A 26,235-nucleotide genomic window follows, 5' to 3' on the forward strand; every position below is an offset into this window, starting at 1 on the left:
GGCTGGTGACATTATCTGACTACTTTGGCTTATGCAAACAGCTCAGAACCCAAAATAGTTAGTTCCTGAAATGAAGACATTTTAGAGGCTTTCGCAAGAGTGGTAAATTTGAGAATTGAACTTGACTCAGACTTAAGGTCTGAGGCTTGAACTGGATTTTTGTTACTGTACACTTGACTTGAGACCAGGCATTCATGTCTTTTTTGACCAGGTAAAGTTTGAGGCAGTTAACAACACTAACAGTCCACAGCCATGCTAGTGGCTCTGTGCGGCTGTGCTCAGACACTGCAGTGGTTTGAGCTGAACGTTAGTGCTTGCATGTCATCATGCTCAGCTAATGGCAATGCTGTAACATTCATCGTTAGCACATATAGGCCTAATAACGTTGGCCATGCTCATCATCTAGCATGCTGCTAGCATTGCTCATAAAAATAAACAAGACGCTGGCAGGCAGGCCTTGCAGCCACAAATCTTGTCTACTTAGTCATAATCAATCCTAATATCTATTTGATTGTTTGTCCTATATAATGGTTTCAGCTTTGTATAAATACAACTTTGAAAGCAAAATGTTGATCTTGATAGTCAGTTTTCAAAAGATTTGCAACTGACTTGCAATGAGCCTGTAAAGACTGCACTCTAACTCTTCCCTGAGGGACTTTAGACTGGCTTTGATTAGACTTAAACTTGACTTGGCTTGACTCATCTCCACTGACTTGGGAATTGACTGGAACTAAAGACCTCTGTAGACAGCTGCGGCTTTCACAACATGGATTCGGTTTTAAAGAATATTCTTTGTAGCAGTGTAATCACTGATTTGGTTGTCATGGGAAAAGAGTGGGTGGCTTTTACGCCCACTTCTCCCACTACCTCCAACCTACCTTATGCCACTCAGTGTGAACCCTGGAAGAGGAGTTCAAAGCACATTACAGACAAGCCACTGAGACACACTGATAACTGAGGTTCTATAAACCTTGACTTTAGGCTTCTACTTCAAAACACACAAATCAGTTCTTCATCTCTCTCTATTCAGATGCTTTGCTTTTTTGTGTCATCCCCTCCTGTTTTGTGTCTCGCTCGGCACCTATATCTGCTGTAGCCACCAGCAGCAGCAGGGACAGCCGATGAGTACAGCCATTGGCTTCTTCCCCTCTCACTGGCCCTCCCCTCATCCAACACAATGGGACTGATTGTCCATGCGACACACACTCACACACAGAGGGGGCTTTACTCTGGGGCTGAGTGTCGCTTCCCCCGCCATATGCCCCATCTCCGCTGGAATGTGATTATCTTCACTCACCATAGAGAGGAATGAGGAAAAGCCAAAGGAAGAGACAAGCATCAGACAAGGCAAGGCGGAAGGTTGAGTGAAAGGGCGAGTCAGTCTGTCTGAGCGTGAGAGAGAGAGAGAGAGAGAGGGGGAAGGAAGGAGGATGCAACCAATGCAGCGAGGCAGCAGTTTAACACGAGCCTGAACCTGCCAGTGCAACTGACAGAGCGCAGAGAGAGAGGAGGGAGAGGTCTTTCGCTTCAGTCCAGCAGTGGATTTTCATTCCTTCACTGGACTCCACCTCGCTGCTCTCGCAGGACACAACCTCCACTCAGGTTAGTGCTTCTCTTTTTACACCAGTTTACCAGCCAGCAGCGGAGTGCTGTCTTCATCGAGTGCACAATGCAGCCGTGGGGCGTTGGGTTAACAGAGCCGACAGACAAAATGTGGGTGGTTCATGACCACAGAGACCCTGAAATGCTGTTTGTCATCCTGCACACACACACAGAGACAGACGTCACCCACTGAGGCTGATGGTTAACAAAGAGGGGAGCACACATTACAAAAGACAAACCCTGGATCTCACCACAGGATGTTCCTCTGGCAGGTGCTAGCTAAGTGTGGCAGCGGTGGGTGTGTGTGTGCGTGTGTGTGTCTCTGTGTGTGTGAGGGAGCTGTGGGTACTCTAAGCAGTGGGAGCTGTGCTGGCTAGAGGGGACTATTCATTTTCTTTAAGGCGTTGTTTACTGAGCCTCTCAGCTGCAAAATATGCACTTCAGATCTGTAACTCGCATGCACACACAGACACACACACTCACACACACACATGCTTGTGCACAGAGAGGCTACTGCTGCTGATTTCAGTTAACTCTGTTTGCCATGATTGCCGTAATCGACCTCAGCTGTCCGTAGTGAGCTGTGGGAAAATATGCAAGTCCGCGCATGCACGTGCAAATGCTCGCATGTGTGTGTGTGTGCGTGTGCATGTACACTGTGGCTTACTGTTCCTGAACCTACTGCAAAGAAAACTATGATTTTAAGTCACCTTGTCATTAAAGCTGTAACACAATCTCTTAATGATAGATGTAATCCTGACTGCTTGTCGCTGCTGCACTCTATCTTGATTTCTAACATCGACAAAGGAAAATGGCTGTGTACACATCATTTAGAAAAAAATAAATTGTTGCAATAATGGCTTTTTTATTATCAGACAAATAAAAGCCTCATGCTTTTGTCTCTTTAGGTTCAATCTCCCCTCTCCATCTCACTGCTGTGGGCAATCACTGTAACTCATTTGGCTAGCTATCTCTGCAGTTGAAACCATTAAGTTTATCTGCAGTGATGTATTTTCTGTAGTGCTTCCTCCACTCTCTAAACCTGGCTTCCCATGCAGGCCGGCAGTGGCAGGGGTGTTGTCGGATCCTGCTGTTTGTGCTGTGATGGAGGCAACCATTCAGCAGCCATTATACTAACAAGGCTCCTTGCTGGGTCTGTGTGTGATCCCACTGAGGGGCTTCCTCCAGGATCAAGGAAGTCCCTGCAACGAATCCAAAAGCTCAGGTGGAGACAAAGGCAGGTTAGGAGCTTACAAGAGGGGACGCTTCTGTAGCTCAGATGTAAATCAGGAAGGGGGATTTTGAAAGGGAGACACGCTGTTGTCATTGTAAAAGTTGTCATGGAGTGCTGGGGTTTGTGATATGTTTGAAGGATCTGATTGATCACAAGACTTATGTGTCACAGTGACAGCTTTCATTAGAGAAAATCAGACGTTTAATGAATCAAGTGGCAAATTTTGAGCCAGGACTGCAGGTTAACTCTAAGATGTTTACATGAACAGATTGGATTAGCTGGCAAAGGCATATGCAGATTTACAACACGTTCTTTTCACCACCTCCCCAACACCTTATGTTGTTGAATGAGGTGGGTATATGATGAATAGCCGAGAGACAGAGGTTATATATAAGCTTGCAGTGTCAGCGCTCAGGGGGAACCTGTAGTGCAAGCAGCATGGGAACAGAGACTCTCTAAAGACAAGCTGAAAGGAGGAAGGAGAGCCTCACCACAGTGAATTTCTAATGTACACACAAGGACACAAACTTTACTGCCTGCTTCTGAGAACCCTCACGTCCTCACAGTGTGGCTTATTCTTGCATTTTATAGCAGGTATCTGTGCACGAGTGTGCCTGTGAGCATAATGTGTGGATATAAGTCCCCCGTGCCCTGTATCTGACTGCTGCGCTCTGTCAGCAGCTGCAGCTTTGTCACTGTGAATTCATCCTCCTCGCTTTCCTTGCCTCCTTTCACTCCCCTTTACCTGTTGGATTATTTTATTTATGTCTTCATCTTCTCTTTGTCTGAAGGCTACAGCAAAAATGCTGTGTCATTGCCCTGCACCGGCATCATTAGTTTGGTTTGTGGCAGCCAATCGTCATTTTGTCTTCACTGTGTACATTGGTTTGTCTTTTTGCTGAGCCTCCAGTGACACAGACCAGAAATGCTGATCCTGTGTGACACTTTATTCCACCAGGACGTGTCAGATTAAGCGTTGCGTGTGTGCGTGTGAACACAGACACACAGAAAAGCAGATGAGTCAGTTTATATGTACTGTGGCTTTAAGTATGGAGAGTCCAGATCTGCTTTAAGAGACGATCTTTTACCATGGTGTCAGAAATGAGGAAGAAAGGACATAATTTCAGTTCAAGTATGATCAGTTAAAAGGGAAGTTGTTACATTAAATGTTAGGGGTTAGTGTGTCTCTTTTTGCCTTTCTGCCTCATTAGTGCCCCAGTCTTGGCTTGAGGCTCGCCTGCAGGCTTGCTTTCAGGATTGCAGGGTTTTCTGTGCATTCCAGCTCTGCGCTGAGAATATGGGCTCCAGTGCCTCCAGTCAGAGGGGCTCATTCATACGGAGCACAATGATTCTGTTTGAGCCACAAGTTTTTACCCACGCTGTTTGATTGCCATTATATTCAGCATCTATTTACTTCATCCATAATGCATTGAGTCAGATCTGCTTAGCATTAATGAATCTCTGTTGCTTACTGCTTCCGCAATGCGCTGGAATCAATAGGAGATAAACAAAGAGACATTTAAGACAGATCAAAATGAAGAATTCATCAGGAGTATTTTCATTTGGACTATGATGTGTTGAATTCATTGACTGCTCATGAAGCACCGCCCCCATCAGTTGGTGCTGCTGTGTCTGGCGAGCTTTCCAAAATGAATAGCCATGTTCGACACGGACAGACAGAAGCAGGCTTCTCATTTCTAGCCGGCAACCATGGGCTTTGCAGACTGACACGGCAGCTGTCCCTTCTGGATGTTATCAGTTGCAGCTAGCCTGCTAATTAAGCTAACATTAAGCTGACTCCTTTTAAAACAAGGACTTGCCAGCTGATGATGGAAATAAACAAATTGTTTTTTTGTTTTGTTGTGCAGAGCTAGTTAGTCCTACTATTATGACAAGGAATGATGGAATGACTCGTTTTATTCTAACATAACTCTCTTTGAATGTTTAACAAAGCCTACTTGGACAAGCACCAAAAAGATCAAACTGGATGTTTCAATTTTAATATTACGAAAGTTTTTAGGATGTGAACTATACGACTAATGTGATTGCAGACAGTTTCTCAGGTTTCGCTGGATTGTACACGTCCCCAGATCTAACAAGGTGCTGACATTACCCGACATTCTCTCTCTAATATAGTTGCAGCTTTGTTTTTTTCTTTGTTTTTTTTTTTTTAATTATTCAGGGCATAATCATCCCTGCAAACACTTCATCACTCCATATCTGCTAAAAATCAGCTGTTGAAACTGCAAAATATCTGTTCATCGCAGCCTTTCACAAGCGTGCTGTCACTCCTCCTGTGGAGGTCTGAGGCCTCTGCTGTGGCTCTGTGACTCTCACAGAATTACAGAACAAGTGCATTCTGTGTTTACATTGTCGAACAGCGTGAGTTGTAACCAGCATAGGATGAGTTGTAACAACTTACTCATTAACATCACTTTGTGAGAGTTTCTCACGGGGTTATTTTTTGAGATGGAGCTCTATTTTTAAGGTCAGGAAGTCCTGTACTTTTGCTGAGCAGATGGAAATTTAAATGGTTATTTCTGTAAATGTTTTGCTTTAAAATGGGTTGCATGGACATTGAATGGAATGCCCTCGGGACATGGGGCTCTGCAGGGTCCAACTTGACAGAATTAATACAAATATGAGAGCGCAGCTGGTGTCCTTGAGTTTACTGTGATTTATTGCTTTTTATAGACGCATTGTTTTGTTTTGTTTTTTGTTTTCTTTACGAGTAATGGTCTTCTATGCTGGATATAGGTCACTTTCATATATCTGCTCTTAATCTGTGAGACATTTCAAACCCGTTTGGTTCAGTCTTATCAGAAAGACCACGCTGTGAGCATGAACAGACTGGTCTGCTGGGGCCCAGTCACACATGGGGATTGGGTGGACAGGATATTGATTGACACATTTGGGAGCTCCTGCCCAGCAGCTGTGATCTGTTTTCAAAGGTAGACAGACAGGTCGCAGGGGCGTGGAGGAGGAGATGGAAGGAGTATAAGGAGAAAGAAGGTGACAGAAAAAGACACAGCAGGCCAGTATAGAAAAGAAAAGAGGTGCAGTGAAAGGGAGGAGGTAAGAGAGATAGAGGATGAGCGAATGACTGCCTGTCGATGTTATCGCATACTCTAATTCCACCAATCAATCTCCTTTTCAGTGCCCAGTGATCACAGAGTCCATTATCTCTACACTGCTGTTTGGATCTCAATTATGGGACTCTCATCACTCTCTCTCTGCTGCTAACTTTGTTTTTTGTACAAATTCACTTCAGGTTTCGTACTTTTTTATGTTACTTATGGAACTAAAAGTGACTGCCATCTGATATCCAGATATCAGTATTCGTTTATGGTCACCCCTTTCTGGATGATAATCATCACTGCAGTAACAGCACACATCTGTCTGTCTTTCTCTCTCTCTTTTTTTTACGTGTTCCCTGAAGTACAGACAGGAAACAGCCAACAAAGGGGACCACGGTTCAGGTTCAGGATCGGAGCATACCCGGTCGCTCACTTGGCCTGCCCTCATTAGACATGGGCCAGAGAGCATGTTCAGATCATGCTAAAAGCTTATCTTCACATGCTGGGGCCGTGTATGAAACATGATGGGAGTAATGTAGATGGACAGCGGCAGCACATGATGTATGAGTTTTATGAGGCCCGTGTTGAAGTTAATGAAGGGGAAAAAGTGTACAGACAGTTTTGTAGCTGAAAAGGAAGACTTTCTGCAGGCATCTGAGCTGCATTTGGCCACATAAGGCCACAGCCCACTGTTCAGACTCACTTCAGACTATTTACATCTGCAGCTGAAACAATGGCTTACTGCTGGATCAGTGGTTTCCAACTTTTTAGGCTTGTGACAAGCTATTGGCTTAATGTGGACATGAACTGAGAGCATTCTACGAAGGATTTCCAGAGACTGAAAAAATAAACATATCTATTCTCTGTATTTCACAAGAGAAATCTAAAAGTCAAAGCTGCAGTAATCACTCCCTTAACATTGACACTGTGCATTTAGCAGCTAAAGCCTCAGCTGTTTTCATTAGGAGTTGGTAGAGACCAAAAAAGGAGCTGCAAGGAAAGCATCTGAATATTAGATGTGCCCACACATTTTAGCTCGATAGTGTGATAATACAATGTTGTGTTTACAGCTTGTTGGCCTGCCCCCAAGCAGCAAACAATCAATCATAGTAACTATAATCAATAGTTTATATTACCAATGGATCACATGACTGCTAGTGTTTAAAATGGGCTGCTCGTAGCGATGAAGCCACAGAGAATTATCAGGCAGCTGTTTCCAGCTAAAAAGCTCTGTTCCCTCTGGAGTTAGTGGAGCCCAAAACAGAGCTGAAAGGAGAGGAATATTAGCTTCTTGTTTGCCAGGAGGGAGCCACTTCACCACATCACTTTAGACATGCTGTAAAGACTTTGTTGATTGGCTCATTCTCTGGACAAGAATTCATTATAAAAGTGAAATGTTAGATGGAGAGTGAACTCCATGTTATGCTCCATGAGATGGAGACGTGGGTCTCATCTGGCTGACTTGACCACATAAAGGCTTTTCAAGGCCTTTTAATTTCACTCTATTATGTTTGTGGCAGAAAACCATAACTCTTTGGTAAATGTCTATTATGGATGGATGGCAGAGGAGGCAGACAGACGCATCTGGTCTCATTTAGTAGCCAATCTCGTCTGTGTCAAGCATGTAAACCTCAAACATGTGCTCACACACACGCAGAGACACACACATTACCACCAGCATGAACCTCAGTATGATTAAAGGGGTGTGACTGGGCATATTAATATATTCTCCCCTTTCCATTATTTATGAGTCACATTTGAATGGTAGTTATCTCAATCTAGGGCAGCCATGTAAATGAAGCCGAGGTTACTTTGCATTCTTGCGTCCCTTATGAACAGAAACAGTCTTTTTTATATTTAATAGTGTCTATTCTTCTTAATTACAGGATTATAAGTGCAGATCCCCCTCTGTGATTTAGGCTTTTTAATTTCATCACCCGTTTTTGCTGCAGTATATCATTGCTGAGATAAGGTTAAAATTGGGCTTTTGGGGGTTTGTACCGTCAGATTTGTGTAATATAGTTAGCATGTGAGAAAATGCAGTCAGGATACACAAGCACAGGAGCACAAAATAGGCAAAAGAAGAAGAAGGCAATGCAGTTAATCATAGTAGGAAATGTGTGTGATGTGTAATGTATAATAAGTTGTTTGACTATTTGGCAGGACCGCAGATGGTTAAATATTAACTGTTAGGCCTGGTTAATTTTAATCTTTCTCACTTCTCCATCTGCATGTTCCTCTTTCTCCTTCCTCCACCTGTCCGCACCAGTGTTTTAGTGTCTCCACCTCCTCCTTTGGTTTGGCTCCTCTTCCCACTCCCTCCTCCCACCCTGGGGTGACTCTGTCCTTGAGTGCTGGCTAACCTTCAAAACATTATTATGGAAATGGTTAACAGTGACTGCCAATCAACATCTTGAAGGACGGCTTCACCCTCCTCCCTCCCCTCCATTCTCTCCCACACCTGGTGACTCTGGTTTCCAGGGAACCGGTTTGTACAGTGACGGAGCAAGCACTCCAAGGCTTTGATGGGTAAATACGGATATGAAGTAACCAGCTGACGGGGAAACTTGTGTCTGAGGAAAGGACTGTAATTTCCTTCTAGATGCTGATAAAACTGAGCTAAAGAGATATTCGAGATGGATAAATATTGTGTGGTTGACAGGAGGGGGCATACCCAGCTGTACTGGAGAGGAGTGCTCACAGGTACTATGTTTTTTTTTCTGTTTTGCTGAACAGACAGGCAGCTCCAAAACATCAAGAAAAAGCTTATTTTGGTTTCAGTAAAGAGATTTGAGATGATCTGTGAACCGCTGAGGAGGAAAAAAAAACAGAGGAAGTGCTGATTTTAAGACAGAAACCAACACACAGGTGTTGCCAGATATGTGGATCCAACAGAGTGGGTGCAGTCACCTTAAAACATTTTAAATATGCAGGGTATCTGTTGTGAGGAAGTCATGTAAGTAATTACTCATGACATGAAATGTGAATTCAACAGACTCTTTATTTAAAGGTATTTAGATTTTCCTTGCTCACTACGTCCAGAAGATGTAGATAATAGTAATAAAAGAGATAAAACTGCTATTTTTATGTCAGCCTGTGTGACATGTTCAGTGACCATAAATTAATATAATGTTTTGTTTCATTCATTCATTTAAATGAAAATAATGGGTAGACACTGTACCTTTTAGCAAATGTTACTCAGACAGGGGTAAACAGTGCATTTTATGGGGACTATTTCCAGCTGCGTATTAATACACATTTGCTTCTCAATTGATAACTTTCATGGGACTGAGTCAAAAACTGAACTACAGTATAAAGCCCATGTTAACGGGTATTATTTTTTGGGAGTTTTTGGACAACATTGGAGGCCTGTAACACAGGAATACGCTGCATCAGGCTGTGGCTACATTGGTGATAATGGTTAATCATCAGCTTTGTATTTTAAGATATGTTTCTAGTTCAGTTGTGTTTCCTGTGTATTTTGTGTAGTTAGAATGATGTGTGTTTGTATTTCTTCTTTTTGACTCTATGCACTTGATGCAGGGGAAGACTTCCATTGTTTTATTTCATGTTTTATTTCTGGCATCTGGTTCTACAAAACAGTGGACATCCATAATCTGTAACATGTTCCTAGATGACCCAACTGCACATTTTCTGATGTGAGTTACAAAGCAGCCAGATGAACAGTCTTCAGTCATTTGGTGTTCAGCACCACAGGTGTCTGTCAGAGTCTTCTTTTTGCTACAGAGCAGGTAAATGTGAACAAACAGAGCTGTTATCAGCAGCTGAGAGATCAACTTATGTCTGATAACGGCTGTGTTTACAGCATATTTTGATGGTGAGATACAGCATATAACCACACACGGTTTGAAGATTTGATAAATCATTAACTGCCTTTATCTGTCAAGGTGAAGTCACCACTGTGCTTTTAATCAGCCTGTATCATTACAGCTTCACACACATTAACCACAAACCACTGATTTATTGTGGAACTGAAGTGATAGCGGCAGTGCCACAGTTTTCTTATGTAATACTCAAGTAGTTTCAGGACAAGCCAAAGCTTTCCCTGAAAGAGCTGATGGGATTGCTGTGAACGTAACTGCTAAATTAGATTTTTATTTTCCATGACTGCCATCGCTAAAGGATTTGCTGCAGTTTGCCACCTGTGCTGATGCATGTTAAATTCACGATGCTAAATACAAGAAACTGAAGCCCAAAGACGAACGAGTGGCAGATTTGTTTCTTAGTTGGCCCGTTGTGTTTGCTATAAATCTAACATGACAGAAATACCTTTATTTTCACTTTTACCTCTGCAGTTCACTTCAATTTACAGTAAGCTGGTTAAAAACAAAAAAAAAAAAAAACGGATGTGATGTCAATGAAGAAAATCTGTCTCAATCTAATCTGAAAAAAAGCTGTCTCAGTTCCGCAATTTTTCTTACAAGATCAGTCCTTTTGTTCTGAAGTTTGAGGCAACAGTCTCTTGTCAGCCATTTTCAAGAATTTGCCATAAACCCTGCTGAAGCGTAGAGCCTGACTACAGCCTTATGGTGAACTGTGAGGCTGGTGTCCACACTGCATGTGCTGATATGTGCAAGTGCTTTCTTGCAGTTTCTCTTTTGAGCTGTGGTCAGAATTGCCAGATTACAGAATGTGAAAAACAGGAAGTTGACAGACAGGAATAGGAAGTTTAGGTTCAGGCCAGTAGCTGGAGCGGTAAACTCTGCCCATCATACATCATCATTGAAGGAGGTTTCCCCCACACCCACGTCTCAGACAGCCATTCGTCTGACCTTTATGTCTGTCTTGGACGTTGTCACTTACGTCCTGGCAGAGTGTGTGGTGTTTTCCTCTTTGAATGTGTGTTTTCAGTGCTGACACAGTAACTCACCCCCGCCTCCGGAAACAACAGGCATATGATGGCTGTGGTCACATGGCAGAGAGTCTGCTGGGGGGGCTCACAGTTGAGTCGGTGGGATGTCTCTATAGACAAGTGTCTGATATTTATGTAATGCTTTTGATAAGCTGCTTATGTGTGTTATATTCTGAATAGTGAATTTATATAACAGATTGGGGTTCAACTTAATGTCTCACACACACACACACACACACACACACACACACACACGTATAAACTATAAAGTTTATGTGTGTGTGTGCATGTGTGTGTGAGAGAACAGCAGGCAGGCCTGTCATGAGGAGTCCAGATGGTGGGTGGAGAAAGCCCTCCTTTAATCCCTGAGCCAGAATATCATACCCCCTTTCACATGCACGTACAAACACACACACACACACACACACAGTCATCTGCGCCTCCTCATGGCTCCATGCTGAGTTTGTCCACTTTCCTTTTACGTGGCATTATCCACACTCCATTATGTCAGTTCCATGTCAGTACTGATGTGATAAATACTCGTTTGGTCCATTAAGGGAAATAATGACAAGTGATGTATGGACATTCTATGAAAAGATGAACTCAGTGGCAAAAAACATGTGTAAACAGACTCATAGAATTATCCCATCATGCTTTCTTCTGCATGTTTTTTTAAGATTTTTGGGGGATCTTTATGAAAACATTTGACAGAAAACATTTGAATAACTTGATACTCTATTCTGCTTACACACATGTTGTCATAAATATCTGTCTGAGTAAAGATATTTTAGAAATGAAGAATAAATGAAATGATTAAAGATGACAGCTACAGTAACAGCCTGAAGATGGTGTGATTCTGATGTAACGACACGTGACAAAATGTAACAGTTGCTTTGGCAAATTAAGTAAATCTATGCTAAACAAGACTAAGAGTCAACAGCCATGTTCGTGGCTCTGTGAGGCTGTATTTGAGTTTGAACCTGCTACCTCAGGAGTAATGTTTACTATGTTCTATGTACCATCCTGGTTCAGCAGGTTAGCGTGCACACATTTGTCAGTAAGTAAAAAGAACTGTACATTTTTAGTTATTGCACAAATCAAAACAAAATTAAACTTGAATTTAGAAAAAAAAATCATCAGTTTATATGTTTATTGGTGCAGTTTACTGATCTGCACTTTCTTTTGGGCCAACATATGCCACCTCCTGTGCTAACCTAGTATCAGTGCACAGTAAAACAGATGCCTCATTGTTAGGATTGGTTGGTGTCATTGTCATCGTCACTGTGATGTCACAGCACACTGAGTGAATTAAGCAATATCACACGAGAGGGAGTGCTGTTGTGCTGAATATCAGCACTGGTGTGATTCGGCTGCAGATGATTAACAGCTCGATCAGACAGCACGTTGCTCCATCGTTTCCGGCTCTCCATAGATGGTCTCCAGTAACTTTTTAGCGAGCTTTCAGACCTGTGAAACAAGTTTTTGTTTAGATTTGTATTTTATGTTCTGCGACACATTATCCATGAATCAAAATTGACATTGTAGTTGGTGTCTGTTTATATAAAGCATCTCACCTATGCCCACTCACTGCCATGATCTCCCTCGCCTCGAGTCCTGCATCAGACGGTTTCTGTATGGCAGTGGCCCTCAGGCTGTGCTTGGTGTAAGACGTGTGTGGGTAACATCTGTGACAGCTGGTTTACTCCCAGGGGAACGGCGGTATACCAGAAGCCGCCTGTCACCACTGTTACCCTCCTCGGCTGCAGATGCAGTGCCTTTGCATCAGGCGGAATTTTCTTTAGGTATTTTTCAAGCGACGGTACTGGGCAGGGCGCATTGCCTGGCTCCTCATACTTAGCGCCCCTCCGGTCTTCTCTGTCTTAGATTGTTTGCCACAATCTAAGATAGTTAACAACTGATTTAACAAGAATTAATGGTTATTAGAATACCTGTACAGCAGAGTGATAATGTCAGTAAAAAGTCCCAGTGCTGTTGTGCTCTATATCAGGACTCATGGAATGTCTCTTGTCCAATCAAATTACTTTGTCGGAACTAACTGTTGTGTAAAACACATTGAATGAGTGAATGAAGTGAACTCAGCTGTCACTTCACAGCTGTTGCATTGTTCTATGTGTCACTTGCACATGTTGCTTCATGTTGGCAGCTACGTTGACAATTCTGCAGCTTTGATGCCTCATAGTAGATCAGACCATAGGTTTGTGTATGTAGGTGCGTGTGTGTGCATGTGTGTTTGGAGGGGGCTCACTAATACTCATGCGAGCCCATCATTGTTTTTACGATCGCTGCTATTTTCTCTTTAATCTTTTATGTGCATATTAAACGGCTGTGTTGAAAGAGTGTTAGCTCTCCCCACAGACGATGCCCTACATATCACAGACAGACTAATTAGGGTTTGTGTCTCCAAGGGGCAGTATATTCCTTCTCATTCTCAAAACAAACACAAGTCTACTCCCGATCTTGATAAATGCAGCTACCAGAAGAGTGCTCCAGAACTCAGTTTGGAGTATCTCCACTTCCATGCGTGTCTGGCTTGCTCCTGTTTAGCCCAGAGACCCTGATGGAAGCCATAAAGTAGCATGGTAGGCTTCCTCCTGCCTCTTATTCCCATATTCCTCATTTTCATCTCTTCTCTCTGTATCACTGAGTACGGTGCTCTTCTTAAATAAAACATGGGGTTGCCTGAAACAGCTTGAAGCTCCCGCCTCATGTACGGCTCCAGTATTAAAATATCCTCCTGTTCCCTCGTTTGCTTTTATGTCTTTTTATAGTGAATGTTTTTTTTTTTGTTGTTGCTGTTGCAGAAAAGAAAGACAAAGCTGTTTGTTTCCAGTCCAAGAATGCTGATGAAGAGGCCTGTGTGGCGGTGAAAATCGAACACTCCAGAGGTAGGCAGCATCCCCTTTACTCACCTTATAGCCACTTTTCTGCTTTTTAGATCTCTTTCTTCTAACTGAAGCTTCTTTTGGATGATTTTGGAACAGAACGTTGCCCTGGGTTGTCATTTAATAAGTGTATCGCTATTCACAGCTCGCTTGTGTGTTGATGTGAGGAGCTTGCTCATTTCCTGTGGTGGTACTGACACTGTCCATTTTGTTATATGTCTTCTTAATATGTGGGAGGTAAAGCTGCCACAAGCTGAATTAAGATGCAAAGCTTTGTTACTCGACAGTCAATAGCTCTGAATCACAGCAGGAGGGCTGCACATATTTGCATGTGAAATCAATATCACGCCGAGAGTTTCGAGCTTTTTAGTCCTTCCTGAACCAGACCAAATCCAGCAAGATCCTCATTTTCTCTTAAGCAAATCAGCTGCAGTGAAGTGAACTTTAAGACAGGGTTGATGTGCAGAGAGGGGAGGTGGGATGGTGCTGTGAAGGGCAGCATGAACACTCCTCCCTGCAGCTCACAGCTATGCAGGGGTGTGAAGAAAGCTGCTGTTCTCTGCTCTATTTTTATATCAAACGTGTCTGTTTGTGTGTGTGTGTGTGTGTGTGTGTGTGTGTGTGTGTGTGTGTGTGTGTGTGTGTGTGTTTGTGTGTGTGTGTGGCTCACTGTAGTCAGCATCAGTGTGATGAATGGGTGCATTCCCCCAGCCCCAGTGTCTCCCTATTTTTCACCTTTTCTCACGTTCTGTCCCCTTTATGTGGTCTTGTCCTCTCCTGTAAATCCCTCTATCCTTTCACCCCGCCTCTATGTCTTTTCATCTGTCTGTCTTCTCAGGGCTTGTCTTTTTTCATCATACCCTCACTCTTCCTGTTTCTCACCTTCTGCCTTTGACTTGTCTGTACCCTACAAAATAAATCCCACTGTGTCCAGTTCTCTCTCCTATTCCCAGTCTCCACCTTACATTTTATCCATCTATTTCAGCTCCCCACACTCTACCCTCTTTTTCACCTCAACCCCCCAACACTTTTGTCCTCCTGTGCCTTCTGGTTCAGAGCAGACTGGGGTCCTAATCTCACGCTGGCCCTCGGATTAGGGGATGAGGCAGGGTTAATCTGAAGAAAGTCTGAGTAGTTGAACTGAAACAGCTAATCCCCCCATGCCTGGTGGTAATGGTTATCTGTCACCCTGTCTGTCACTTGTCACACACACACACACACACACACACACACACACACTCATTGTGTGCCAGCGTGATGGACAAATGAATGCTTCATTTACCAGGGTAGAGCCAGACATGCACTGTAACTATACACTCTAATCTCATTGAGTGATATAGGGCACCAGAAAAGGTTGGAAACTGGGTTTTGTGTGTGTGTGTGTGTGTGTGTGTGTGTGTGTGTGTGTGTGTGTGTGTGTGTGGAAAAAGAAAGAGAGAGAGACAGAGAGTTGATGTGTTGGTGGTGGGCAGGAGCAGTAAGTGTCACCTGTCATCGTGCATGTGCCTCTCAGAGTGTTTTTACTGTGTCAGAGCATTAAAATGTCAGCATTCTACAGAAACCTTAGTTTTTCCATATTTGACAGCTGGGGTATAGAAAAGTAAAAATTTCCTGGCATAAATCCACATCATCAAAGCATCAAGCATCAAGCTTTTGTCTGCAACCTAATTGCTTAAACTTAATGTAAATGAGAGACCTGGTTTCCTTCATTGAGGGGTCAATGAAACATCAGTTAACACTGATAGAGAACCTTGACTTCTTTTCACAGGGACACGTTGACCCTCGAGTGTGTGTGTGTAATGAAGAATTCAGACAGGGTTTTTTGCTGTAACAGCAAAAAATAAACAAATCCAAAGTTCCACTAAAGTAAACAGGTCTGAATAGCCAATTCTGGACAATTCACCTGAGAGAGTGGATAATTCACCAGAGTCCAGTCCTTTCATTAAGACATCAGTCTAAATAGATGGCAGAAATCAGCAAATGGGATACTGACCAGCAGCATGGAAATGTGGCTTTTAGTAGCTACCAGGTAACGCATGTCTGATATTTCCTGAATTCTGGAATGGAATGGAAGTGTTTGAATGTAGTTCTGCAAAGGCCGTTTTTGAGGAGGTCAGGTGTCACTGGCAGCAGATTTGGTCACTATTGCACAATTATTTTGTTTTGTTTTGTTTTGTTTTGTTTTGTTTTGTTTTGTTTTGTTTTGTTTTGTTTTGTTTTGTTTTGTTTTGGGGGGGGTCTTTTTACTGTGGGAAGATCAGTCTTAAAACATAGTTTCAGTTCTGTAAATAAAGGTAATTTAGAAGGAATTTAGTGAGTGGAATGTCTACTGGTCATACTGGTCAAACTGGTTTACTGGGAGAGCAAAGTAATGCCATTCCTTCCAAGCCTGCTCTGCTGACATATAAGGCACATCAGTGAACATTCAGGTTTTAACAATGTCTGCACTGTGTGTGTGTGTGTGTGTGTGTGTGTGTGTGTGTGTGTGTGTGTGTGTGTGTGTGTGTGTGTGTGTTTGTGTGTGTGTGAGTGTCAGAGAGAGAGAGAAAGATATGTATACAAAAAAAAATCAGCTCACACACACACACACACACACACCCTTCATATGTTCACAGGTGGCAAGATGACAGGAACTACTTGTCACATCAAAGCTCTAAGGGTGATTTAAATTAAGACTTCCTGTGTTGCCATTTTTCGTTACCAAGCAACGGCTCACGTAAATATATAAAGCCGTCAATCAGCAATACCTCAAAAGCTCTGCACATACATACAGATGCACACGGAACATGGAGAAACTTGAGTCGCAGTTCCCTGTGCTGACTTCTGCAAAAGGTGCGTCTTCTCTGTGGTAAAGTGCCGTATGTTCCTGCGCTCTGTGTTTCATTTTCATACATACCATCTGCAGCTCACCTCACATGCTGTTAGGGGCTTTTACCAGAGGCACATTTCACATGACTTTTCTCAGTCGCTCAGTTTGTCAGTCGTCTTGTTTTTGTCTTAAATATTTGCACAAGAAATGTGCCTGAGGAGGAGACGTCGACGGGGTGGTGCTTTGAAATAATAGATGAGAGGCTGTGGGCTTCGTTTGGTTTTACCAGGCAGATGAGAGAACTGCTGCGCGGCGCGACAGGCTGCTTTACTGTGCTGTCTGTTAACTGTCTGTTAATCATCGGTCAGACCAGCTGACTGATTCCAGGCACGGACAGAATGAGAAGCGTAGTGGCTGTTATACCTTCGGGTCTGTCCTCTACTAGTGGTCCTGTTTCACACCAACACTCTCAGCAAACAGGCTGTTTAGTTGGGTCTTTTATGATCTAATTAAACAGGTGAGATCAACAGGTGAGAGGAAGTGGGCGAGCACTCTGATCATGCTGTACCTGCAGGAGCTGAATGTCATCTTCCCTGATTGGTTTAGACCTGTTCATTTCTACATGCTAACGTTGAAGACAGAGATCTTGTCCATGTGGGAATGTGCAGCTGGACCCTCAGTGCTTGTAGATTAGTAGCTTGTAAAGTCTTCATGTTGCGTGTGTGAACCTCTGGATATATGTGTGTGCACGCTCAGTGTGTGTGCCCCTGTACTTGTTAAAAGCCACTTAAATAGAGGGTGTGTGAGCGAGAGTGAAGGAGGAGTCTGACTGCTGTGTGAATCTCATAGCTGAGCTGAGTCACCCAGCGGCAGTGTTGCCTGGGAAGATCGCATGGAACCTAAACTTAGTGCTCTTCTGGGACACACACTCCCACACACACAGTGTGGTCCCTCACTGAGGATACACTGTTTTCCTGTCTGTCTCCAGCACAGGGTGAGTTCATTCAGTGGGAATTTTTACCTTAACAGAATATTTTAGTTGCACCCTCTGGGTTCCACTCCTCTCAGATTGAGTGTCGTCTCCTCTCGCTTCTTGTTAGACGTATCTTTTAAATCTTCGATTGTAGATCACCCGCAGCAAAACACACTTTGGCCTGCATGCTCTCAGGCTGAACTGTTCTTTGATGTGTTGATTTCTGAGAATGTTGCAATGTTTGCACTGTGAACCTGGCTGAGCCTTTGATAGTGAATCACCTACATATGCAAACAGGATCACTGCACTCTATAATGTCTACACCTTTGTAATTCAAGCTGATTTATGGCCATCTGAAGACCTTGAATGTGAAGGATTTAAAGATACTGTAGATATGGCTGTTTACTTCACGTCACTCACATTTCTTCTATTAATCCTCTGCTCTCATATTTCTGTAGCTGCGTAGACTCCTCCCAGACAATCCTTAATATGCCAACCCATTTAATAAGAAGAATCTGAATTTTTAAAAAGCCCTCTCAGATATTCCTTCTGATATGAATGTCGTGCCTGTGGGGCCACAAGGCGAGAAGACAAAGCCGTAGTTTAGAGCCGTGTCGAACACTTCTCTGCCTGGATTGTTGAGCCGCTGGCAGGGTGGGGACACTCTGCACCTCTCAGACAGGTGTGCCTTTTGTCTTTTTTTCACCTGGAGCTCTTACGCTGAAGTATCAGCACAGATTTTGCAAGCAGGGCTTTGGGAGGCGGGACGGAAAGAGTGAGACAGGGACACGTAAAAGACAGGTCAGGCAGGACTACTGTCAGGCTTTAGGGTTTACCTTCGAAATGTAATAAATTACATAACCAGTTACAATGTTGTCTGTGTGGAGTAATGCGTTGCTGATGACTGCTTTTGCATTGCTTTCACCAAAGCTATACAGTTGGGTGATATTTTGTTTGGTTTTGACCGGAATTTGGCTGCAAGCTTTCTCCGACTTGTTTTTCCTACTCACACAACATCTTAATCTTTACAACCGTCCGCACAGGTAATGTGTGTGTTCAGAACATGGTGGTTTCAGTATTTGTGCTGGTTTCTGCTTTTAACCATTAGCAGGGTGGCTGGTGAATATTGTTATTGAATATCATTAAGGGGCTAACGTTGTTGTTAGTTGCTGAGCGTTTCATAGCTGGTGGTAATGCCTTATGTGACTCGTTAATTGGAATAATATTACCTTGTTAGCAACGTGTTATATTACTTTGTAACTGGGGAAAGGGAATATCGTACTGTACAGTGTTACGTCGGTAATGCGTCACCCTCAGCACTGTTGTGGAGACGTTGATGTAATGAGCACATGGCAGAAATGTCTTGAACATTAACTAAATAGTGTTTGAGGAGAGGCTGGGTGGAGATTAACTGACTGACACACCTGCAAGCCTGCAAAGAGACTAGTTTGTTTGTCTGGTGGTGTTTTCTCAACAATGATAGGATGGATTGGCATGAAATTTTATGTAGACATTGTAGAGAGGCACCCGATACTTCATCAGGTTGACATTTGAATTCTGAATCAGCATTGGAATGTTGCGCAACTTCTTTTTGTTTTCTGCAGATAGTTTAGGCGACACGAACATTATGAATATTACACTACTTGCAGAAGTAGAATCCAGTGGTGGCTGCATAAGATTGTTTCCGACTTGACTCATCCAATTCCCAAGAGCGTTGCAAAGTCCAAAAGGTTTATTTGTCTCTGTGCATTTATGTTGACAAAACAGACGAGTTCCATTTATTAGAGAAAGTTGATTTAAGAAAAAACTCATTTAATCCAATGAAGCACTTTTTTCAGATTTTGGATTCTGTCTTTTATTTAGGGTGATGATGTAGTCCAGCTGCAGGAGTATACAACCACAGAGGCTGGCAGATATTGGAATGACTTTTATTATTGATGCACGCAGAGTAGACATTTGTTCCTTAAATGTGCCTTCAAATCAGGCTAATGCAGTTAGATTAAGTATAGTGGGTGTGGGAGCTGATGTTCACAGTCATAATTGTACCATAATTGAATAAAATTGTACAAAATGTTATGGAAATCTATCCAGTAGTTATTTTGCTTCGAGCCATGGTGTTGACCGACAAACTATTTTGGGCACATGCTGGAATGATGCACTATTTTCAGACAGAGTTTGTTTTTTTTGTTTGTTTGTTTTTTTTGTTGCAGAGAAAGATATTTGTGTTGGAGTGAAACATTCCTTCAGCCTCCTGTACTGCCTCTCACTAAACTCATTCCTCAACGACTGTGATGTGGCAGAGCTGGAGGGCTGTGGGCCGGGGGAGGGGGGTGATGCCTTTAATGTTGTAATACTACCATAATATTGACCACACAGTAGCACACACACACACACACATGCACTTAACGCACTGAGCTCACTTAAACCTCATAAAGGTATTCCTTGAAAAAGAAGATGGATGTGTTTTGATGTTTTTTGACGTAGCACTGTCTGACTGAGCTACTCACACACTGAGGGAAGATGCTGTGCATGTTTTTAGATAAGTGCGGGGCATATTGTGAAATCAAAAAGACGCTGAGTTCTTTGCAAAGCAGCACAGGTTCTCTGTCTTATCTCCACTGCACGACACCTGACCTTTATGAGAGCATTTCTCATTTCCTCACACTCGCTGTGCACTTTTGGATTCATTGAGACAGCAGCAGATGCCTTTAGGCTCAGTCCACTCTGTAGTGAAACAAATGTTGCATCTTCTGAAGGAAACAGGCTAGTTGCCATGGCAGCGAGTCTCACCGTCCTCCAACAAGGACAGAAGCAAAGGTCGAGTCTCAGTTTGACTTGTCAGCTCCTCACTTCCTGGATTGCAACAGCCCTCAGTGTTTCGGTGTCTGTGCAGAGCAGGTTGCCTACACTGTGTAGAGTTAAAGTTACTATAACATCAGCTGAGTCCTTGTCCAGCAGAAGTTCCTCTCCTGTTTGTGTCATCCACATCAAAAAGTCTTCAAAAAGCTCCAGACAGCAGGGCTCCTTCCCCCATCACACAGATGGAGGAGGAGAATCAAAGTGTTTCTGCAGGGTGGTGGCTGACTGCTACTAATTTACTGTACATGGCGGTCTGTCACTTGTGCCAAGGAAGTTTTAATGAGAAGATTCCAGAATGAGTGTGTTACCAGGAGCAGCAGTTCCTGCCAAGCAATCCGGTTCTGAGAAAGGAAGTCATGTTTGTCTTGTTTTTGCTGTCGAAAAAACTTGTTTCATTACCCTAATGGTTCACAAGAAAGCTTAAAGATAACTGATCTGATCCTAACTCAAACTCATAGTCTACACAGCTGACAGAAGGGTTGGTATGGAGGTCCAAGCCAAATCCATTTGTATTTCCAAGATGTGATGTATCTACTTGTATTTCTATTTCCATTTCTTTTTTCTTATCTTGAACAGTTAAAATACCAGCACAGCCCGGGCAGGCTCAAGTGAAAGCCTCCAGTACAGCTGAGGGACTGATGTTTGACACTGTTAATAACAATCCTAGGAGACAGATCCAGGCTGTGCAGAGTGGACCCCCTGCAATCTTCCAGGATAAATGCCATATGTGGGGCACAGTCTGCAGACAGAGGTTTTATTTTTAGCCATGTATGTATAATATGGTGCATAACTTGTTGCTGGTTGTTTTCTTATGATCTCTTAATGTGGCCGCGAGCAGAGGCCAAGCACGTAATCAAGAGAAATTCCTGAGGCCGCCTTCAGAATTGATTGGTAATTTTGGGGCCATGTTTAGAAAGTCTGCTCTCCCAAACACAGCGTGGGACCGTTTCTAGTCAGACAGTTGCTCAAGCTGTTGTCTTTAATTACGGTCAGGCTGTAAAAATAGAAACTGTGACTATATGATTCTGTGGTTCTTGTTTTTTTTTCTGTCTCTGTCTCTCTCTTTCTGTTTCAGTCTTGGTAAGATAAAGATAACTGTAGGGAAATTAAATTAGGGGCCCCAAGTGGTAACAATAAAATTGCATCTCGAAGGGTACACCACATGTATAGTACATAGGTTTTTCACTCCAATACCAGTTGTTCATAAACTTTAGAGCTGCAGCTATCAGTTGTTTTCATCAGTAGTTTATTTTCTTGAATGACTGATAAATTGTTTGGCCAATAAAACGTAAGAAAATAGAGAAAAATACTTGTTACAATATCCCGAAGCCCAAGATGACATCTTCAAATAGTCATCCAACACTGAAAACCCCCAAAAAACAATTTAGTATGAACCACATAAGACAAAGAGAAGCAGGACAGGTGAGAATCTGGTGAGATTTCTAAAGGAGACTTATTTGATAATTCCTCTAAAAGTGCAGATGCTTTTTAGCTTGATCTATTTCTGGCCATGAAACTATCAAGACAGTAAGACTACTTATCAATGATTTATATTACATGAACAGAAAATGTGTCTTTCCATATTAGCCTCCGCAGATCAGACTATTCTGTCCGTGGAGCCGGCTGTAGACATTCATGAGTGAAAACAGGACAGACACAGATGAAAGTAGTCAGAAATACCAGTCTTTGCAATAGTGTAACTGTGAATCCTTCAAGCTCCACTCGGCAGCTATTCTACTACACGCACTGTTCATCAATACAAGTTATCCAGGTGCAACACTACATCGATTTCTGCATCCAACCCATACATCAGTGCCACTTATTAAATCACAAACACCCATTTCAGAAACCACCTTAAATGGAAGCTAATGAACTAATAGCTTGTAAAGTAATGAGAGTACCTACTGCCTCCCAGCAGCTTGGTGCCATATATGGGCATTTGCCTTACTGGTCTGCACTGCTAAGCACATGTGTTTCCTCTGTGTGTGTGTGTGTGTGTGTGTGTGTGTGTGTGTGTGTGTGTGTGCGCGCGTATGTGTGTGTGCGCGTGTGTGTGCGTAGGTGTGAGCTCAGACAGACAGAGGTAGATTTAGGCTACCGTAAACACCGCCAGTCACTCCATTAAATCAGTCTGTCTGCTATCTAAACACTGATGCTGTACCATCTGTGGCCAGCTGGTTGGGTAGAGGCCGACTGTAGCTTATCGTCAATGGGATCATTAGCTGGATAATCAACTGAACTGTCTGACACTCTCTAATATTTAACCTGCAGCTGTTTGTCCTAAACGCATTTGCAGCAATGAATATGCACACAGTCTGCCCTGTGTATCCTGTGATTGTGGTGGTAGGGGTGAGTTAATGGAGGACTTATCTCAGCGTGTGAGGCACACTGAGGCAAATGAAAGGCTTTTAGAAAGCCACGGTGATCCTTCAGGCCTTGAAAGATTTCATTGTGAATTTAAATGAAGCCAAACAAGGCTTGTAATTCATAGCCTTCAAAGTAAAATGAAACATTGCAGCACAAAATTCATTCAGCTCTCTCAATGTCTGCCTGTCTGTCTGTGTGTGTTCCGTCTGTCTGTCTGCATTGTTTTAGCACATTTAACCACTTGAACTCCAGTGTTTAGAGCATTTCCTTTACATGTAAATGTGTTATACCTGTTTACACCTGCGTCAGCATGACACATGGTGTTGTAGCTTTAGAATCAGTGGGTGACAGGGATTCTTTGAAAAAAATGAAGCATTGTATTATGTTTTTGACATAATCTGCATCGTCGCTTCCATTTCAGTGACTGAGATGTTGTGACGTTCTTTCTCTTTCTGTTCTTCAGCTCTAGGCAGCAATCCGCCATTTGAGCGCAGTAACCCACCCAGTGTGCAAGCGTGTCTGAGTCGGGCGGCCGGTGGGACGTCTAACAAGAGCAGAGGAGGGGTCAATGGAAGAGGCCCCGGCAGCAGGCCTCAGTCACTGTCTAAACCACAAGGTACATAATGACAACTCAGAACAATTCAGCCAAGCAGTGCACAGTGGGAGGGTCAGTGGGCATAATGATGTCCATCTATGATTCACATGTGAAGTCAGTGAGAAGGTATCTGCACACACGTGCTAATTGTCTCAGGGTGACCTTTCTCCAGCTTCATATTGTCCCTCTGTGTTTGCTGACTGTGCAGTTCTCTAGAAGCACTGTAGATTGTGTGTCCTGGGACACCAGCAGTGGAGGAGGTATTCAGATCTGTTCCTTAGGTAACAGTACTCGCTCCACACTCTGAAAATACTCCATTACTGGTAAGATTCCTGATTGAAAATGCTACTTAAGTAAGAGTAGAATCAGGAAAATGTCCTGTACTTATTAAAAGTATAAAAGTAATATAATAATTTCTACCATTATATACTATATTATGCCCTGCAATCGGCTGGCGACCGGTTCAGGGTGTACCCCGCCTCTCGCCCATTGCCAGCTGGGATAAGCTTCAGCCCCCGCAACCCCGAAAGGGATACGCGGGTATAGGAGATGAATGAATGAATGAATGAATGAATGAATATACTATATTATTAGATGATTATTACACATTAGTGTAAATGCAGGATTTTACTGCTGTAGCTTGATGAGGTTGAGCTGATATAATAGTTGCCGTCCTATACAAAACTAATGATGACTTTCTTCATGGTTTAATCAGCAGATCATTTTCTGTATTAATTGATTGATTATCTGGTTTGTGAAAATCGACACCTTCACAATGTTTGTTTTGTCCAACCAGTAACCCAAACCTCAAAATTATTACAAATACATTCAAATAATTTAAAAGAAAAGCAGGAAATCCTCACATTTGAGAGGCTGGAGCCATTAAATGTTTGTGCATGAACAATGATTTAAAGGATTATCAAAATATTTGCCTATTCATTTTCAGTCAATCAATTACTCGACTCATCGTTTCAGCTACACGTGTAATCGTGTTCTGTTGGGTAGTTTAATTCATGACACAGCATCTTATTTTAAAAGCACTTTGTATGTTATATATGTAAATAATTGCAGTGGAGTACAATATTTATCTGACATGTAGTGAATTACAGGTAGAAAGTAACATGAAAAGACTCAAGTAAAGTAAATACAGTACTTGAGTAAATGTACTCAGTTTCCATCCACTACTGCAGTATACAGTATGGCTCCACACATGCTCAGGCAACCACAGGGAGAGTGAAAACAGGAATAGTTATATAAGCTGTCCTGAGATCAGTGAACTCGTTCCTCTTTCTTTTTTCTTTTTTTTCTTTCTTTTGGAGCTGAGTAAATCATTCTGCACAGAAAAGACAGAGACAGAGCTCCATTCTTTGTGCTGCTGTAAATCACACAGGAGCGAAGTTCATAGCGCATGACCTGTGATAAGAGCTGAACTGCTCAGCTATTCTATGCTGAGCTGGGTTACTGATTTGATGCATTTAGGGTGTCTCATACAGCTCAGTGTCCTGTGATGCATCAGTTGGGGTAGTTTATACCGCCCCCTTCAGGTCCCATTATACATTGCAGTGGCATATTCTCTGATGAGGAAAATCAAGGCAGTCATCTGCATGGAGCAGCCTCCAACATACTCACTAATGGTCTACTCTTTCCTCTGCCCACTCTCCAGTGCCTCCAAAGCCACTACACCTCCAGAGCCCAGTGACGGACCTCTCGTCCCCACTGGGCAGCATCCAGAAACCACCGCTTAGACTGGGCATGGAGGAGGGAGGAGGAGGAGGAGGAGGAGGAGGAGGAAGAGGGGCTGTGAACCGGGAGAAAGCCAGGGTGAAACACTCCAAAGTCTCAGACCTCATCAGCCGCTTTGAGGAGAACAGGTACAGTGGGGCCTCTTTACTTCCTGGTGGTGTGTGTGGTTCCCCTTCACAGAGAGAAAGTATGTGCTGTAAGGAGGCTGAGCAGGAGACTGGAGGGTTTGTGGGAGGAATTGCTCATTTCATCTGATACCAATCTATCCATCCTGTCATATTATGCAGTGAAAGTGGCTCTTCAATATGCTCTCCCTTGGGAGATTTCACTGGTCTCACAGTCTGTGACTGGCATAGCAATATCTACTACAACAGATGGATGAATAACTCCATCTATGTCACTTAATAGCTTTTGTAACCAAACGACCTCTTTCAGGCTGTTGCTGTAATCGCAGTGATGGAAAACTTGGTCTTTCCTAACGTTTCCTACGCCGGTTATTTCAAGGATGAAAAGCAGAAGTTCTCCGATCAAAGTCCTCAGGCTGACTCATTGATAGTAGCACAGACGAGAGCTGTAGACAGAACAAGCAGAGATTAGCCTGCGCTCCACAAGCCAAGCGTTAGCGAGGGGATGAAAGGAGATTTGTACAGGCGAGGGGAAACACGGCTCCTCATTCTGTTGTGGGACAGGACTCAGTGTTGTGAGATGAAGCCTAGGAGAATGAGGTAGGATCTCTTTGACTGTCTCACCTTTAATGTCTCTACTTTGATCCCGTTGCCTCTTAGTGACATGGAGATTTAAGTATTCTGTTGGCTGTGCTTTTACACAAACTCCTCCCAGCTGAAGGTACTAATTCTAATGCAGCAATAAGTGAGAAGCATCTCCGGGGCTTTCGAGTGTTTCCCCCTTTTTCGTGCACTGCATCTTGTTCTGTTTCAGGTCGTGTAAGTTTAGATTGTAGCTGTGGCCGTGTCTATGCGAGGGAGGCCCGCTGACAGCGTTGAGAGGCACAACAATGGTGCCCTTGTCCCAACAGCTCATACAGTAGAGCCCAAATATATTCAGTCTGCAGCACTGGCATGCCCACGAAGATTTCACTCCTCATCTTCCCTCTGTAGCCTATTCCACCTCATCTCTGGCCTGGATCTCTGAAAACAGAATTATGAAATTAAGCAGAATCCCACACCTTTCATCACATTT

General features: G+C 43.1%; 1 protein-coding gene across 2 annotated transcripts in view; it reads left to right on the forward strand.

Annotated features, from left to right (window-relative positions):
* fgd4a (FYVE, RhoGEF and PH domain containing 4a) overlaps window positions 1–26,235 on the forward strand; it is a 53,214-nt gene that overhangs the window by 17,796 nt on the left and 9,183 nt on the right. Inside the window, exons 1-4 of one of the 2 annotated variants that reach the window (XM_076732527.1) lie at window positions 1,215–1,602; window positions 13,609–13,692; window positions 23,161–23,313; window positions 24,956–25,163. In XM_076732527.1, the coding sequence (XP_076588642.1) occupies window positions 25,045–25,163 (119 nt within the window). In that variant the 5' untranslated portion in view covers window positions 1,215–1,602; window positions 13,609–13,692; window positions 23,161–23,313; window positions 24,956–25,044. Of the gene's footprint in view, window positions 1–1,214; window positions 1,603–13,608; window positions 13,693–23,160; window positions 23,314–24,955; window positions 25,164–26,235 lie in introns of those variants that run through there. The other variant, XM_076732526.1, reaches the window with a different exon arrangement.

The sequence above is a fragment of the Chaetodon auriga genome, chromosome 6 (genome assembly GCF_051107435.1).
Source record: "Chaetodon auriga isolate fChaAug3 chromosome 6, fChaAug3.hap1, whole genome shotgun sequence".
NCBI classification, from domain to species: Eukaryota; Metazoa; Chordata; class Actinopteri; order Chaetodontiformes; family Chaetodontidae; genus Chaetodon; species Chaetodon auriga.